The sequence below is a fragment of the Mus caroli genome, unplaced genomic scaffold (genome assembly GCF_978045245.1).
Source record: "Mus caroli unplaced genomic scaffold, Mus_caroli_1 scaffold_2, whole genome shotgun sequence".
Classification (NCBI taxonomy): domain Eukaryota; kingdom Metazoa; phylum Chordata; class Mammalia; order Rodentia; family Muridae; genus Mus; species Mus caroli.
The window spans coordinates 120,261,754-120,280,462 of record NW_028227257.1 but is presented as its reverse complement, the minus strand read 5'-3'; the positions used below and the strand labels follow the sequence as shown (position 1 = coordinate 120,280,462).

General features: G+C 42.1%; 1 protein-coding gene across 2 annotated transcripts in view; it reads right to left on the bottom strand.

Moving 5' to 3' along the window:
- The window catches only part of Ly75 (lymphocyte antigen 75), a 127,844-nt gene that overhangs the window by 88,036 nt on the left and 21,099 nt on the right, over window positions 1-18,709 (bottom strand). For both annotated transcript variants that reach the window (XM_085834883.1, XM_085834884.1), the window contains exons 5-13: window positions 15,135-15,245; window positions 13,929-14,069; window positions 12,016-12,207; window positions 11,040-11,197; window positions 9,555-9,665; window positions 8,989-9,077; window positions 8,693-8,862; window positions 6,494-6,693; window positions 4,987-5,129 (exon numbers count right to left, since the gene is read on the bottom strand). In XM_085834883.1, the coding sequence (XP_085691009.1) occupies window positions 4,987-5,129; window positions 6,494-6,693; window positions 8,693-8,862; window positions 8,989-9,077; window positions 9,555-9,665; window positions 11,040-11,197; window positions 12,016-12,207; window positions 13,929-14,069; window positions 15,135-15,245 (1,315 nt within the window). The remainder of the gene's footprint in view (window positions 1-4,986; window positions 5,130-6,493; window positions 6,694-8,692; window positions 8,863-8,988; window positions 9,078-9,554; window positions 9,666-11,039; window positions 11,198-12,015; window positions 12,208-13,928; window positions 14,070-15,134; window positions 15,246-18,709) is intronic.

Below are 18,709 nucleotides of genomic sequence, written 5' to 3'. Positions count from 1 at the left end.
ACACTACATTATTCACTGCATACTGCTAAGCAGATTTCAAGAAAGCAGGAGAGAGAAAAACTGGGGAATCATATCGAAATGAAATATTCCATTTTCCTTCTAAACTGTCTCTACTCCACACGCTAAGCATATAGTTTCAAAGCTATTTGGGGATGCTGCATAAAGGGCTAGCAAGCGTAAGTGTGTTAAAATTCTGACTCTCAATCCAATTTCCAGTAGCATTTGGTTACTAAGGAAAACTGTATCTGACCCACAACCCCCAATAAATACTATTTGATGAGGGCTCTTAGTCTGCAAAGCCTAGATTTATATCTAAAGCCATTTATGCCTCTGCACAGGAGGGAACACACACAACAGCAATGGCTGCAAACAAGGCTTTCTTCTCTAAGCCCAGGGCTATTTAGGCTCCACAATGGTTTCCCATTGGGATGCCGTCAAGAGTCGCAATGGTCTAAGAGCCTTAATAAGTGGGTGTATCATGAATCTTTTTTTTTTTTTTTAACTGAAATCCAAACACCGATATAGAACCTAGACTGAGAAATAAAACAGTCATCAGTCTTAACTCCGTGGCAAGTGATACAGATCTGGGGTGGGCAGCAGGCTTCTTGCTGGGAAGGTCAATTCCAGTAATAAAAGCTAACACATTCAAGGAGCGAACTTCGCAATCATTTTCTAGGGTAAATGACCCAGCTTCCTTCCTTTCCTTTAAACTGTTGTGGCCATCTTGGTTTTAAAGCATGTGCTTTTTCAAAACAAGGCCCAAGCAAGTCATTGGCTTTAAAATGAAGCTCTTAATAAGCAGAAAGCACAGCCTGTTTAATATGGTCTTTGCTGGCCTGCTGGCACGAGTGTACAAATAAACTATGATCCTACGGGTGATGGTATTAGAGTGCCTTTTTGGTTTGTTTGTTTGTTTTGCTCTACACGTTCATCTTTTCCAACTTCAATATGTTTTTCCATCTACTTTTGTAGATGGAAAAACATTTTAATTGGTGTATTTTTCAGACACTTTTATGAAAATGTGTATACAAATGGAAGGAAATGGAGAGGATTTCCACAAAAATGTTGTCTTATATAAGCTATATTTGAAATGATTTTCATTTTCTTCATTACTTTATATCCCTTCTAAGTTTTACATATGAACTCATATCGATTTTTAAGGAGGGTATTCAATAGTGCTAAAAAGGAAACAAATCAATAAAATCCTCTTTTACACAGGATTGTCTCCCTGTATGATCCCCTCTGCCCATAGATGTTCTGAACAGCTATTTCTACCATGTAAGATTATGATAATTTTCTATTAATTGATCCCCTCAAATATCTGCAGATAGATGGCTCAGCATGTATCCATGGCTTCCTGTTCCAAGGAGATAGTAACTCCTCGAATAGAACTGAGAGTTTGTTCTGTAAATATTTTCTAAGAATGCTTCACCTAGAGAGTAGGATGGTGTGACAATGTGTATGTGTCTGTTTGTGTATGAGTGTATGTGTGTGCACACGCGTGTGTACAGGAGCTCATGTGTGTTCGAAGCTTGTGATCTTATTAGTTGCCTTGTTCAAAATCCAAACTTCAGGTAAGATTGGTAGCGTATTTAAGGGGCTCTCTTCCAGAGGCAGCTACCACAAGGACCTCTCGGAACCTATGGGATACCAAAGCTTTGCTTTTTCTGCTCAATGTCACAAACAGGTCGATCAGTAAAATTTAGACGTTTGATAATCAGTATGATCTCAGAAATGGGTTTTAGATAATCAATAAGGTCATCCTGAGCTACATGAGACTTTTGTCTCAAAAGAAAAATGAGAGGGCTGGGCATAGCTCTATGGTAGAATGCTTGCCTAGTGCTCATGAAAGTCAGGTTCAATCCTTAAACTCCCTATGTAGCAACTCTGAATTCCTGGTTGTCTTGCTACAATGCCCCGAATGCTAGAATTGATTGCAGGAGTATGTTGTCATGCTCCCCCCACCACACATATGTAGTGGCTATGATAAAGCAAGCCTGTAAAAAAAAAAAAACCCAAATTTCTAATGAAATATTTCAGATCTTGCTTGCTAGATGTAATACCCATTGATTATTTCTATTTTTTGCAGACTTGTTTCCAATGTGAACAGCATATTTTTACAGCTTTTATAATCTCCTTTTCTCTTCACTGAAGACAATATGTTACGCATAATAATATTTCCTATCTTAATATGTATTAAATTACAAAATAGCTCAACAACAGTAACAGTCATAGATATTCTTACCCATTTCTGTCTTTTATGAGAAAGCTTTGTAAAGTGCTCTCAGATACTGACTTAAATGCTATATTTATAATACAATACAAACTTATATATCAATTAAACATATCAAATATATGGTATATTTATATGTTAAGCCAGAAATAGACAAGGCATTTTTCTAGGTGCAGTTTCAGTGCCTATTATAATCGGATCACACAATATCTAGTTGTTAATTCCTTTGCTATTTGAGTTAACAAAGGACAACCCCAACACAGCACAGACAGCACAGGCAAGCAAAATGTATCAAAATGTAATAAGCCAGGGAGGTAGCAACTGAGTGACACCATGTGGGTAAGCCCCTTACACTCTATACACAAAGCATTACCACCCCCCTCAGCTTTTAAAGAGAAGGACTCTACTGAAATGCACAGCTTTAAAACATTCTGTGTTTCCATCCACAGAGAATGGCGATACCATAATCTCGGGCCTGGACAAGCACTAATGGCCACATTTGTTTTATGCATTTTCTAGCAAAATAGAATCGGATTTCATTATTGAACAAATTTGTAGACTTGGACTTAATCAAAACTGATAATGTACAAATTGGGCCTTTGCCAACTTATTTTATGCTAGATTAATCTTTTGTTATTTCATTTCTTATAATTCTCTACATGAACATCACACAGCTTCCCTCCCCTCATACATCTGACCTATGGGCACATACTTTTAAAATCTACTGCATGTTAAATGTCTCTAAAATATGGTTTCCAGAGAAAATGAATAATTTATTATACTTTCATATTTCCACAACTATTTTATGTTTCTACATTCCAGGTTTTTATTTAGAAAGTGTTAAAAACCTGTTATTTATTAAAGTATTCCTTTTAAACTTAAAAAAAAATGTATGGGGGCATATCTGTGCCATGGTGTGTGTGTGTGTGTGTTTGTGTGTATGCACGTATATGTGTCATGTTTATGTGCACACATATGTGTGTATGCATGCGTGCAAGTATGTGTGTGCATGTGTGTGTACGTCAAAGGACAACTTTCAAGGCTCAGTTCTCTCCTTTGACCTCTCAAGGCAGGGTTTCTCTTGTTCCTGGCACATTGCATTTTCTGGATTGGGCAGCCCACGAGCTCCCAGCTATTTCTCCTGTTTCCGCCTCCCATCTCACCACAGGAGATCTGTGGATGTGAGCCACTGCATGTGGCTTTTATAAATGGCTTCTGGGGTCATCGGGCATGCATGACAAGTGCTTTCACCTGCTGAGCCATCTCCACAGCCCCTAAAACCTTCCTTTATTGTGTTTTTTTTTTCTTTTACCGTTTAGGATAGTTTTGTTCTGTTCTTATAATGACATACATTGACTTGGGGTTATACTATACTCTTGTTTTAAATTCTTTTATAATAAATTACTTATTTTTGTGTGTTCTTGATTTTTTAGACTCACACCCGAGCTCGTGTATGTCTTTGGTATGCTTTTTTCAAAGGATGCAATATACACTGTTTAGATCAGTCTCTTTAAAAATGAAGTTAACTGGGAACTAAACACATCGCAAGCGTCTCCCACCTTAATATGCTTTAGATACCAATCTTCACACATCTTTTATAGTTAAATGATATGCAAAAGAACAAGGCTGGTTAGATTATTCTCACTTTTCTAGTAAACTTATATTTCGAGGGGAAAGGGCTTTTGTTGGGTTCACAATCATAGAGAAAATATTCACTAGAATATGTTCATTTTTTTTAAAAGCCATTTATCCTAGTACACCTTGATTCAACAAACAAACACCTTTTAGTGTTCGGAAAAGTGAAGAAAAGGTAATTTTGTGGTGTTGAAGCCCCTAATCTCTGTGACAGTTTGGAAAGTGTCAGCTGACCTATATTTCTCTATGGTATCCTGAGAGACAACAGAGAAATCAGGTCAGAAAAGCCTTCCACGCTGACATTACAATGACTGTAGCCCACTTTGATAGCTTCCTTTTCTTACTGTCCTCACTTCATGTGGCTTCCAGGGGGGCGTTGTGGTAGTTTTCTAACTAGTCGCCCCCCAGAGTACCTTCAGACCCACTCTTGGCTGTTTTTGGATTCCTGGGGATAGAACATCGAACCTCACAGATGGTAGGTGAGCCTGGCACCACTGATCCACACCCTGGCTCTGTCTGTGCGATTACACATGCATCGTGTGTTTACAGGTCCATAGGTGGCTTATAACAACTAGCTTTTGCATGACTGAAATAATTTGGAGACTACCTTCGTTTGACTCTTGCCCCCTTAGGATCAGATGTCTTCCCTGATTAGCAAGCTATTCCGTTTTTGTCTCCATTCCCACTTCCTGTGGTTGTTTGCTCCTCAGCAGCCCACACAGTTCTCATAACTCCATTCCTGTTTTGTGGCCTCTGGCTCCTTTCTCCTCTCTTACCTTTCAAAACACTGTGTACCTTCTAAGAATCAGCCTCCTTCGTGGCGTTTGCCCTGATCACACCAGAGACACTCCTTCCCCTTCTGGCTTCTGCTCAGGCTCTCCTTGTCTTTGCCCTACATCTTTGCCATACTTTTCTTAACCCAGCTGTTGGTATGTGCTACACATAGGGTCAGGACTATGCCTCGGTTGGCTTTGAATCTCTATGGTATTTGGTAGTAAGGTACTTGATGTTGCTTGACTGTGAAGCATGGAATGGCTCTTTAGATGCTAAATCACAACAACTTGAATACCAAGATGACATCAGGCTTAGGGCAAAAACACTTACTCTAGCAACATTACCTGAACTGGTCCTTTAACAAATGAACAAAGTCCTTAATTTCCTCTCTACGACTGAAGCTGGGTAGGTGCGCTCCAAGGGCTTGGCAGAACCTTTCGGCTTCTTCCCAGTTCCTCTTTCTTACGATTCTTTCTATATGGAACACCTTAACAAAAAAAAAACAGAATATTGTTCTTCTGGAAAAATCATAAAATATTCATAGATTTATCAACTGCAGTCAAATGGGTGGGTCTCTGATATGAATTCCTTCGGGGGAAATGGAAGCACAAGTAAATGTATGTACAGCAAACAAGACAAGTCCTGCCCAGGGTAAACCAGAGGCCCGCACAGTGGCGGCTGCATCATCAGGTGAGTAGCCTTCTCTAGCCAGGCTGGAGAACCGCTCCAACAAGCATCTGCATACCTAGGACCGTGGAGAGAAAGTGCCCCAAGGGTCAAGGCTGAGAGAGTACCCAGGAACATTCTGGAAGTAGTCTTCTACAAAGTGTGCCAACAGTGTCATTCTGAGCATCCAACACGAAGCCTGCAGAAGAACAAGGCTCGCCTTCTGATCACGAACAATCAAAGAGCTATCTATACGAGCGTGAGAACATTGACAGATGGTGCCAAATCAAAATCTAGCACTTTTGACTGTTTCTTTGATTTGTGACGATTAACTCTACGCCGAAAGAGCCTAGCTATTTCAAAGAAGAAAGGGGAGTGGAGGAGCGGGCAGAGAAGACAAAACATTGCTGTCAGATTAGTGGTCCTGACTCTTCAGTTCCCTGTCATGTATTCACATACATCACTCTAGCTGTGACTCCTGGTGGGAGTATCATCCTCCTCTCCACCTTCACACGGGACCTGGCCATGTAGTATGCTGAAGCTAGAGGCCTGAACTGCACCAACTTGGTTGGGCAGCCCTTCCTGGGCTCCAGGAATTTACTACGAGGAAAACAATCTGACAGCTGCCACGCTTTAGCCTGAGCCCTAGAGTAAAGGGTAACAGACACTAGATTACAGCCCAGACAGCTGACCAAAATCTGGAAGAATTTGCAGCCCGTCCATCAAACCCTAAGTGAGCCAGAGATCTATACATGTGATCGCCTTGGAGTTGGAGAGTGGTATTGAAAGGTCTGTTTGTGGAACTACAATCAATGATATAGACCCCAAATTGTTTTGTTTATAAATACAATAAGAACTGGCTTTCATTATACAAGAAGGAATTTTAATCCAATAAGAAGAATTAGGGGCTTAGGAGAATCCTACATACAATGTCAGCATGCTGCAGGTCACTCAACTTCTCAGAGGGAAAGAACCATGGGTCACTCTGGCTTTAGTCTTGCTTTTGAAGGCAAGACGTGGGTAGAGTTGAGTTGTCTGATACCAGAGACCCATGATGCTTTGCTAAGGATGCTATGCTCCCAAACACTGGTGTGAGGCACTGTGTGCATACAGGGAGGGGCATAATTTGTACAACGGCATGAACAAAGATAGTAGAGCAATGACCGAATGAGACCTCTACTTTACCTTATAACAAGAAAGGCTAGAGGGGAAAGTGTGCCAGCCTTCAGGACAGGGGTCGTCGGGCTTGGGGGCTGCTTCTTCGGGCTCCTGGGGTTCGCTCGCTTTCTTGCATATTGACAGTGCACGGAAACTTCTGCAGCTCTTCACTTCCCACTTGCCAAGAGTCTTTCCAGTAGACATAGCCACGCACCCGCCTGGAGACGCTGGGGTTGGGTCAGAAAGGTTAATTAAACATTAGAACTTTAAGAGGAGATCAGGTGCAATCAGGGTGGTACAAGGCCACAGACAAAAATGAAAACTTTCCAAGTTTAAACAGCTACTCTGTTTGTGCCAAGATAGTGGTGGTTGTTGTTTTGGTTTTTTGAGACAGGTGTTTCTTTGTGAAGCCCTGGTTCTGTAGGCTGGCCTCAATCACAGAGATCCTCCTGCCTCTGCCTCCTAAGTACAGGGATTATATTTTAAGAACTCTATGTTTTACCTATTAGTATATATTTAATTTAAGTGATATTTAACCAGGATTCGCAGCTCTATTCTACCTTCTCTACATAAAAAGAAAAATTTGCTATTATTAGTGCTACCCACACTGCTAGTCATGATCATGAGTCACCAAGTTCGTGAAGACTATTTCAAATATTGTGTTTTATTGTTAAGATAGCACAGTCCAGTTTCCATGCTATAGAGAAATACCAAAATGATCACATTATATCAACACATGACAATATCAGACATCTGAAAAGAAGAAAGTAAAATGACTTATTTGATAAGCCAGTCTACACAGCATTGGCTTGGAAGTCAGGAGATATGGATTTTTACTGATCAATCACCCGGTATATTTTGATAAATGAATCATTGAAATCTATATTTTCCCAGTTCTAAAATCAGGTGGAACTTCTACATTAGTTCTTCTGGTTTCCATGGTAAAGTATGATCAATGTTTGGGGCTGTTTGAAGAAAGATGAACTAACTTTAGAAATAAATGCTATCTTACACTGCCTCCCTAATTTATTCTCACAGAGACTAATACCAATACATGTTTAATCCTGCAGGATGAAGTCAGGAGACAGAGACATAAAATGCAAAATACTTCATAAGAAATGTTTAATTTTTATTTGAGACTTACATTAAAAGAGGGGGAGAAACACCCATCCGAAAGAAACCAAGCCAACAAAACAAACCTAACCCTCACACTCATGGTTGCTTCTGAAAGATTAGGCATTATCTTTATTATACAAACGAGAGCTTTCTCGTAGCGCAATTGGTACCACTTTGGTGGCATTACCCTATGCCACCTCCTTTAAGTCTCTCAAAGCTAAACAGGAAGAGATGGCACCCCTTCTTCCCTCAGACCTTGTCAGGAAGTGGGTGTCGACAGCGCTTCATGCAGATCTCACTAATGTCACTCTTGTTTTAACCTTGGATTTCACATGTGGTTTTTGTTTGTTTGTGTTTGTGGGGTTTTTTGTTTTACTGTTGTTTTATTTGTTTGGGGTTTTTTGTTTTGTTTTGTTTGTTTGTTTTGGTGTGAAGCATCTGGCTAGCAAGGGCTTCTGTGCTTTACTGAGCCTGTGCCCTTTTGTTTTTCTCTATAGGTTATGCAGCTCTGGCTATCTGGAACTCACTATGTAGACCAGGTTGGCCTCGAACTCACAGAGCTCCACCTGCCTCTTCATTCTGAGTACTGGGATTAAAGGTGTATGCCACCAGGTCCAGCTGAGCCTGTGCCGTCTTATCTTGCTCTCTATTTTATCCTTCTCTAGCCATGTTCTACCCCCACTTCAGCACTGCAACCAGTTGGCATGAGGACATTAATCTTCAATGAGTTAGCATTTAGAATAGTTATTCAATCTGAAGCAAGAGAATAGTTTCGGCTTGCCCAAGCTCCCCACTCCACCTTTCACCTTAGCATGAACGAGTTTTTGGAAAAAAAATCATAAAATCAGAACCACAGGTAGACTTGGCACGATGGTAAAGTCATAGCCCCCTGTGACTCACTCTGTGGCTGCTTGTTTCTGTCCCTAGTGCCACAGGGTCTTCTATGTCTCCCGGAGAAACCTGAATAGGCAGACACAAGCAAGCTTTGCAGACTAGGTTAAGGCAGCTGCAAATCTGGTGCTATGTGAAAGTATGAGGCTCAGCGCTACCCCAACGCTCTCCTTGTCTGCTCTTTCCTAAAGCATTGCCAGCCCTTCAGAAAGCACTCACCCGGTTCAAGAAAATTCCAGTTGGAAAAGGTCACAGCCTGCTTTACTCCCCGAGCAACGGCCCAACTGTACTCTCCTCGGGAGTCAGCGTCTCTCAGGCCGGTCCAGAAGTACTTCCGAAGGGACTTATCATAGTTCTTCATCATATAATTCAAGAATTCCTGCTCGAACCTACAAAGGACGAACTGGCTCAGAGTTTCTGAAATAAAAAGCCCTTCACCCCCGCTTTTTTTCTTAGGAGACTGTTTAGGCAAAGTCAGTTAAAAGTTTCCTACTACTGTGTACTGATGGTCACACCTGCTAGTGATGGTCAGGTTGCAGTGCGTTCCGAAGGGAGCCTCTTTCTCATAAATCTTGTAGCAGGTTTCTCCATGTCTCCTCCAGCCCTAAGTCAGAAGAGGAAGACCATCACACAGTTTGAGACTTAATGACAGCCCCTGGCCCCAGCCTCTGACAAAATCGTCTACCCTGAGGAAGCAGAGGACATGGCTGTCCTCACCTGGGAAGGATGCAGCTCGGTTTCACAGGTCACCTCCACACCACTGAGGTGTGGCATATTTTCTTTGCTTTTCTCCCTGACCCACGCTATTGCAGCTGTTGGTTGGATTCGTTTTCAGGAAGAGTACTGTCTTGGAGGAAATCTAACTATCGACATCGTCATATTTACATATTTATAGGTAAGCTTTTTCTTTCCACAAGAACACCAGTGTTTTATGATTCTCGTCCTTCTCAATTTTTCTTAAATGTAGGAACAGAAACCAGTACTTTTACTTTCCACGTTTGAATTGTTTAAGCTTCAGAGATCATCTTTAACCACAGAGGGATAATTCCGTTTCAGGAATGCACAGAGGCATTTCACCTACCTCATCTGGCGGACACAGCTTATCCGACTCTGCATCCTTAATTATTTCTCCCTTTTTCTTGCATACGTATCTGAGTTTCTTTTCACAGGACTGGACTTTCCACTGACCTAACTTTTAAAGACGAAAAAACCAAATCCTTATCAAACAAATTATTTGCCAAACATTTAGAATGAAGTCACGGTAACTATGGAGAAGGCGTGGAGGGTGTGTGTGCGCCGGGAAAGGTAGAACCTGAGCCCGCCATCTCCACAACACACTGTGCACAAAGTTCCTTTTCTTATAAGCTTAACAATAAAACAGCCAAAGGACATTTAGATAAGAAGTCCAAGACAGAAGAACCCTGCTAAAGCTGCCGGGATTCTAGTCGCTTCCCTGTGACCTGTCTGAAGTTTGTTCAGAGATTAAAATCTTTGGGACACAGCAACTAAAGGCTGGTCACGTTTCCTCATCTGCATAAGGATGGTGGTGGAGACGAGAGCTACTGCTCCAGAAGTGTACGGTCGAAGGTTTCTTTCAACTCTACTCCAGTCTAGACATCAAAACTGTCTCTTTCAAATATGCTACATAAACTTGATTTTGCTTAATTGGCCTAGTTGCATTGCTTCTTGAAACTAAATGTTGGTGGCTTGACTGCACCCAGGGTCACGTTTGAATTCAGGCAGGCTGTGTAGCTAGGCCTGCCCTTCACTCTTCACTTTCACTTCGGATGACATGCTGAGACATCTTGGCTTTTAAAGTAGGGCACCAAGTGTGACACTTCTAAAACACTTCTTTGCGATCGGACACTTCTAAATATGCACACAGTTTGACACTTCCATTTACAGTCTCTCTAGAAGTCTGGGTGACAGTCACCCTGATTACCAGGAGGGACAGCTGCCTATAGGAAAGAGATACAAACAAAACTAAAAGAGGTGTTTAAATCCTTCTGTGCATGATATAGCCTATTTTAGGCTCCTAGCCAGAGCATGCTCAATGAGTGTTTAGCAAGCTATATCTCAGGAAAAGATAATTTTCTGAACAAATCTAACCCAATTTTTAATATAAATATTAAAAACTACTTAAATTTTTTTTATTAAAAATTGAACTATTAAAAAGCGTTTTCCAGTTAGCCTCAAATCATGACTAATTCAAAACTTAATCAGAGCATAAAAAGAAGAGTCTTTCAGGCTGAGCCATGGTTACCTGCCAAACATCAACCGTAACGAGCAGAAAGGCTCATGGGGACTTGGGCCCTTGAAGAAAGCAGGCCATTTGACACCAGAGTTCTAAGGAGTCTGTGTGTCTTTTCCAGACTGCAGTGGGTGCTTAGACAGGGAGCAGACTGCTCACTCAGGGATCAGCTCTCAGGATGACAACCTACGGGATGTTACCTTTTCCTTCTCAGCTTGCACCCAAATCCCGTTCCTAGCACAATGGTAATATTATTATTAGCGCTAACAACAACAACAAAAAAAGACCATAAATAAACTACAGGAGGTGTCCTACCTTTCCTAAATAGGAAACACAGTTGGGAGTCTTATTGTAGGGAACACTCGGCTCATTCTCATTCCAGTACGTTAGAGTAACTTCCGTTCCGTCCGACCACTGGAACAAAGCAGGGCTGTTTGTGTTCTTAAGGCCCGTCCATACTTCTTTTTTGACATCTAAAAGAGAAGTGTTTTCTTTGTTTGGTTTTGCTCCGTTGTATGTTATATCAGGCATGGTACTGACTTTTACGCGCTGATAGGTAGTTTCGGGGCTTTGCGGTATTCCTTAGTCGATGACTAAGGGTGTGGATGAGCAGACAGGGTGGGTCTCCAGGCCTGTAATGCCCCCCATACTGCACACAGGGAGAAGAGCTGCTCTAGGATGTGCCAGCTCAGTGTCTCTCACATCTGCTGTGCACAAACTCTGCTTTGTGGGTAATTAGTGAAACTCTATAAACACAGTCATAGATTCTCTAGTCAGAAATGTTCCCTGTCCACTGTTATGCTGAAATGACTACTGTCTTCACACGGACAGCAATGAGCGCCGTACTGGCATAGAACAGGTACTTCCGCTGTCTGCCTCTGAGAAGAGGGCGGAGTCTAGGATGTCTTTGTTTCTCAGTCCAGTTCCAGATAATCACAAAAGCAAAAGGATCATCAAGTAGGTCTTTAGAAGAACTTAAAGAGGATTTGGCATAATTCTGGGCAGGGAGAGTGTCTGATTAAATAGTGGCCATAATGCAGAGAAATGAAGATGAAACAAAACTGATACTCCAGCTCCTCATTTTTTCCTAGCTACCATCCAGGAGGTCAAAAGCCAGGTGGGGCCCGGGCCACGCCCATTCCGGGCCACGCCCATTCCCACTGAAAGGCCCCTGGATATGCTCCTCCTACTGGGAGGGCTGAAAGCCTCTCCTTCTCACTGAAAATAGGGAGACTTGAGATGCTTTACAGCATCTAAAACAGGATGTTTAAAACAAGACAAACAAACTCACCCCCGCTATGGAGTTTCGTGACAGCCACCTCCACATCTGCTAAGGAGTGCATGCTGATGAGGTCTGCACCGAAGGCTTTGCATTTCAAACGTGCTGCGTCCCAGGAACTACTTTCATTCGCCAGCAGATAGCAAAACCCGTTATTTGGCAGCCAGCCCACATGGCAGTGGGTATCTGTGTACGTCCAAACATCTGGGGTGGAGGGGAGGGGGAAAGCATCGATTGTATATTCCAGTAAAGACAGATATATTTTGAATCCACAGCCCTCAAATGGTTCTTCCTTGAGTCACAAGCTTCTGGAAAACTGGGAGATGTGATGTCAGCTATCTGTGACATGAATGTTATGCTGTGCTTCCTATGTATCTGGCATTATAAGAACTCATGAGGAGATTCAGGCACGAACTGTCCTGATTCTGAGACACATAAGGTATGTGGCAGGACAAGAACATTTAAGGGGTATAGACACGGTCGGGAAAGGGAACGACTTTAGTTGTAATAAGTGGAAGACAGTTGTGGAGTAGACCAGATGCTGACAACCTTTTCCAGGTCGGAGATTTGGAAGGTCACCCCCACCCATGTCTCTGAGATTAGGAAGACTCAAGCCTTCTTTTCTAATGTGATCGGCTTGGTAAGTGGATGCTTGCTAATACTTACTGTTCAATAAAGGGCAGGTAGAGATTTAAGGAGCAGGGCGTGGAATTTGTTTAGTGCACCCTCGGGAAATGGCAGCAAAGGAGGGAGGGGAAGGACAGAATGGCTTCTTTAGACCCATCCCTTCATCCTCTCTGAAAGACCAGTGAGTCTCAGACCATGATGAAGCGCGCGCATCTAACCTTTCAGAGGCAAAGGGCTATTACTCTCGGTAGCAAAACCAGAAAGCAGTTTTGTTGTTCCACTTACCCAGATCTTCTTGCAACATTTATTTTGTTTTATTTATTTATTTTTTACAAGCAAACACAGTCATCTTAAAAATGTGAAGGGTTTTGTTTTTTTTTTCAAGATAATAACTCAGTTAACTTAGGTTCTAAATAGCATTCATTATTCCTATGGGATATTTCAATTATAGAAAGAAACAGAGAGAAAAACCACATGTAAATGAACTCAAACAATCACCCACACACTCTAGCCTTTATCTCCACAAAAACATATTTTCACAAAGTTACAATGATAGGTAGGCATATCATTTTGTTCTGCTCTTTGAATTTTCCTGCCGGCACAGTTGGAATAGGCACATATTATGGAAATGCCACAATTTATTTAATAATGGCAACTTCAAGATATTTATTTATTCTATCATCAGTTCTCGTACATTCTCCCTTGTGCGGCATCTCTATTATGTTTTCTATATTTGGTAACTTGAAAGACAAATGTTCATTTCTTCCTACTATCATAAGACATTCCCCTACATTACTCTATGCAACTATTTTTTAAATTGCTCTATATTCCTTTTTGGATAAGAAGTCAGCGCTGGGGAGATGGTTCAATGGGTAAGAGCCCTCGCTCTGCAAGCACAGAGACCTAAGAATCTGAGTTCCAATCCCTAGCATTCCAGAATGAGAAAGGTGGATCGTGTGTGTGTTTGTGTGTGTGTGTCCAAGGGACAACCTAAGGTGTCACCCTCAGGAAAGTCATCAGCCTCCTTTGAGGAAGTGAGATAGAATCTTTCATTAACCCAAAGCTTATCAATTAACATAGACTATCTGGATAGTCAACCCTAAGGATTCGTCTGCTCTGCCCATCCCCCACCTCCAGTACGAACATATACAACCATGGCACTTTAGCATGGGTTCTGGGGATAACAAACAAACAACCATTGGCAGTATCCAGTAAAGGAGAGCAGTTATCTGGCATGCATTTACTTGAGTTCATAGAACTCTGGTCTCGTTTGTACACGTGAGGAAGTGGGGGCACACCTGGGAGCTCCAGCGTGTTGTTCAGTGGCTTCTTGCAGACGTAAGGCTGCTGAGATTCACAGGAAACACTTTGCCACAGCCCGGACTCTGTGTCCATTCTCGCACAGCTTGACCCACCGATCACAGGTGCAACGGGCGTGCCTTAAAAAAGACAGATTTTCAAGGAGTTAGAAGGAGGTTACGGATAGAGTGGACTTAAAATTATCCAAGTTCATAAGTTTCTGTCTAATGGAGGCTCATGGTATGGTTAAAACTTTCAACTAAACTGAAAAGTTATTGGCCGCAGTGAGCAACAGCATGCTCACTTGTCCCTCTTCTGAAACACGAGATGGAGGGGCACGTTCTGATCCATGAGAGCTAACTCACAGCAGAAAAACAAACCTATCTCTGCTCTAGAGCTGCTTCCACCACACACACCTGTGGCTAGAGCCTCTTAGTGTGTATTAAATTTACCCTAAGGCAAATATTTACAACCAGACAGAAACATTAACGTGTGGTTCTGCCCTGAAGACCTTAAATATCAATTTAAGGAGTGGGACTGTTATCTCAGTAGTAGATAGAGCACTTGCCTCGCATAGTCTATTTTTGACTCAATAGAGTATCACTTTGTTCACTAATAAAAATACTTAGTTGATGACAACATCATGGTTGTTTTATAATATTCAATCCATTTCTCTTCTATGTAGGTAGAACACTGTTATTCATGTTATATTATTCAGGTTTTAGGTTTCAAAAGGTTCCTCATCTTTTCTTTGTAGACAAAGAGCTTCTGGCTAAACAGGATGTTATTTTTGTTGCTGTATTTATTTGTGTAATAAACTACATCTGTTGTGTTCTTAAGTGTTTAGGTGCTATTGTGGAAGTAAGGGATTTTTCTCCATTAAGGGCAAGCTGAAGACTAAGTACAACATTGGGAGTCAAGACCCTATGGGATATAGAAGGATTCTTGGCCATGCCGTAGGGTTCATTCTGTTTTTACTTTAAAAACGCAGGGATGCCCTAAAGCCCAGGTGCCAATGCTCCATTGCCCGTGGCATGGCTAACTTGGCTGAAATAACACCACAGTTAAGGAGGTCTGAAAAAAATTCTGACGAAGCAAGCATGAGATCTGACTGCACAGGAAATTTTTATAAGCTCTGGATGAGTAAAAAGGTCCTAGCTTTTGAAGCTTTTTCTCTGTTTACATTGCTGGGTACGAGCATTTACCTGGATCCCAGTTAAGAAATTTGAGCGGCTTGAAGTCTGACCATTCCCAACCTCTTGCAGAATAGAGCTGATTCAGTCCAAGCCAAACAATTCTAGCAATGTCCTCTTTTCCTGTAGGAATTGCATAATGTGTTAATTAAAAGCACATCTTTTTTTTTTTTTTTTGTCTTCCCTGAGACAGAGTTTCTCTGTATAGCCCTGGCTGTCCTGGAACTCACTTTGTAGACCAGGCTGGCCTCGAACTCAGAAATCCGCCTGCCTCTGATTCCCAAGTGCTGGGATTAAAGGCTTGCACCACCATGCCCAGCGAAAGCACATCTTTTATACAATATATTCTGGTTATGGTTTTTCCTCCCCTAGCTCCTCCCAGAGCCTCCCCACTTCCCCACGCAACCAAGTTCACAAAAATAAGCATATAAAATAATAATAATCATAAAAATCAAAATGAAGAAACCAGAATAAGACAAAGATAACAAATAGAAGATAAAGGGCCAAAGAAAAAGCACAAGATACACACACACACACATATATACACACATATATACGCAGAGACACATAGAATTACATAATTTCTAACAATGACAAAATTATATAAATCAAAGTAGGTTTTTATTGATAGACAAAAAAATCCCCAAAGTCTTAACTGAAACAGGAATCTCACTAGGACTGTCTAGGCAACAAAGGCAGGCCATGTTAAGAGACAACAAAACTTCATTTTTTTTGAGAAGGTCACAGTCTAATAAATTTGTTCAATTCTGCTTTCCCAATGCCCAGTTCTCTCTCCTCTGCGGTAAAAGAATGTTCTGAGTGGCAGTCTCACTAAGTCCTTACGGAGAAGGCTTCCTGAAAAGCAGTTTCCATCCTCTGCCCAGATTCTGAAGATCTGATTGTATCCCAAACTGACAGGTCAAAGCCATAAAGCCCATATATTTGCCAGGCTTATGAATATAAAAATCAAAACCATAAAGTATTTACCACATAGAAAGTTCAGTTTCGTGGAGGGGGACAACTGGGGACCCCTCAAACAGAAAAGGATTTCTGGGTTACAAATATGTATGGGAACCGTTTCATGACTATTATGTTGTGTGTTCAATGTGGATATGAGAGTTTTATATATATATACACACACACACACTCTTGTTGTCAGGAAGACATATCATACAATCTTATTATTTCATAATCAAAACCGTCGGGAAAAGAAGGGAAGGGGACAGGGAAGTATAAATAATGTCAACAGTGAGACTAGTTGCCTATATGCTACCTGATGTGGATACAAAATATGGATGTGCCCATGCTTGTATGAGTCCTTACATCATGAAGAAAGAACATAAAGAACATAAGGATGGTTGTAAGGATTTTTACTGTGGTGGTTTGAATAAGTTTGGCCCCCATAGACTCATGTGTTTGAATGCTTGGCCCACAGGGAGTGGCACTATTAGGAGGCGTGACCTTGTTGGAGTAGATGTGGCCTTGGTGGAATACATGTGTGACTCTGGGCATGGGCTTTGGGGTTTCTTGTGCATAAGTTCTACCCAGTATGGAAGACAGCCTCGTCTTGGCTGCCTCCAGATCAAGATGTAGAGCTCTCATCTCCTCCTCCTGCACCATGTCGGCCTGCATCCTGCCATGCTTCCCACCATGACGACAATGGACTGAACCTGTTAGGCTGTAAGCCAGTCCCAATTAAATGCTGTCTTTTTGGAGGAGTTGGAGAAGGGACTGAAGGAGCTGAGGGTGTTTGCAGACTGGAGGGAGCAACAGTGTCAACAGGCCAGACCCCCCGGAGCTCCCAGGGACTAGACCACCAACCAAAGAATACACATGGAGCGAGCCATGGTGCTGGCCACATATGTGGCAGAAGATAGCCTTGTTGGACATCAGTGGGAGGAGAGGCCCTTGGGCCTGAGGGTGTTCAATGCCCCAGTGTAGGGGAATTCCAGGGCAGGAGTGGGTGGGTGGTGGACACCCTCATAGAGGCAGGGGGAGGGGGAAAGGGATAGGGGGTTTCCGAAGGGGAGACATGGAAAGGGGAAAACATTTGAAGTGTAAATAAAGAAAAAAGAGAGAAAGAGAAAAGAAAAAGAAAAGAAAAGAAAAGAGAAGGAAAAAGGAAAAAGAAAAAACTAAGACATCATCTAGAGGTCATAAACCTGGAAAGAAAAACTTTATCAAGACCATGAGGGAAGAATTTGAAAAATTAATTGAAGGCCAGGTAGAAGAGACAGAGCAACAGATGAAACGGTCTATGAATGACAAGGGGAGGCTGGGATGGGATCTTTATAAACTTGTTGGGTATTTTCAGCTGAAAATTACTTAACAGTTTCCTAATTACTCACAGGGGAATATGTGTATTATTACACCATGCCCCTATCTATCTCCCTATAAGGTGCCTATGTGTAAGTATTATAGACTATAGGGATTACACAGAGAAAAATCATATTCAGACTATGAGAACCTTTCAAGAGCGACTTTAACTATACCTAATCTTTGCCTCCCTGACGACTCTAGAAGCCAAATGTTTAAAGTAGGCCTTTTGGGGGCTTACCAAGGAGCTTCGTTAAGAAAGGAGGAGGGAGGCTCCCAGGACCCAGACATAAGCATATCTCCAATGGTGGATGTTTACGCAGGGTGTTGGCAAATGAAAGAGTCAGCATCGTGATCGGGATGGGAGCGTGGGAGTACAGCCGGTAAGACACATAGGTCTTGGGGAAAGGGAGGAGTTTTGGAGGAGCTGGAGGGACCACAGTCTAGATACAGCTAGAAGTAAGGGGGTGAGAAAGTTTGCCCACCTTTCCCAAGGAAGTAGACGGCAGCGATGCTTTATTGAGTAAAGAGAGGGCAGGTGTTTGGTTAGAAGCCTTGAGGTTGGGCAAGAACTGTGAATTCTTCCTTCTCCTTTTCCCCACAAGCTCCTGCAACAGCTGCTAGAACCATTACTGAGCACACTTGAAGATGAAATCTAATGCATGGTTCCCCTTGTTAGTAAAAGCAGTTGGTTTTCCAGCATTCCAAAAGAAGTCCTGCAAACTAAGAAGTATTTCTGGTGCTCCAGACTTAACCATGTCCCCTGATATTTCGAATGCTGTTTGTATTCACTTCCACCTTCCTGCCATGGTTCAAGCAGGATACTAGGAGTACCTTCCTATCCACTACAGATTCAGCCACATCCTTCCTACAAAGGTTTCTCAGATAACCCCCCACAGGACGTAACTACTGCTGCATAACCCTGGTGCGTACCTGTAGGCAGCAAGGACAGACTAACATAATGGGATCTTTTTGAACTAAAGTCCCGGATTCGTCTCCTTACTGTCTTTTTAATTTGTATTGGCGTCACTGGAATTATAAAATTTAAGTTTTCTACCATGCTGCTAAGCCAGTGGATGTAAATGAGAAATGGGTACGTCCTAAATGTACTTGTCGGGTAGATACGTAGGACAGAGACAGCTTATGTAGACCATCAAGAGCTGGGCTTTTTCTTTACTTACAGCCCAGGACACTTGCACTGTCTTACAGATGATTGCCAGCAGAGAGCCTTGGACTGAAGGAACAGGCAAGTCCTTTACTCTGTTTCCTTT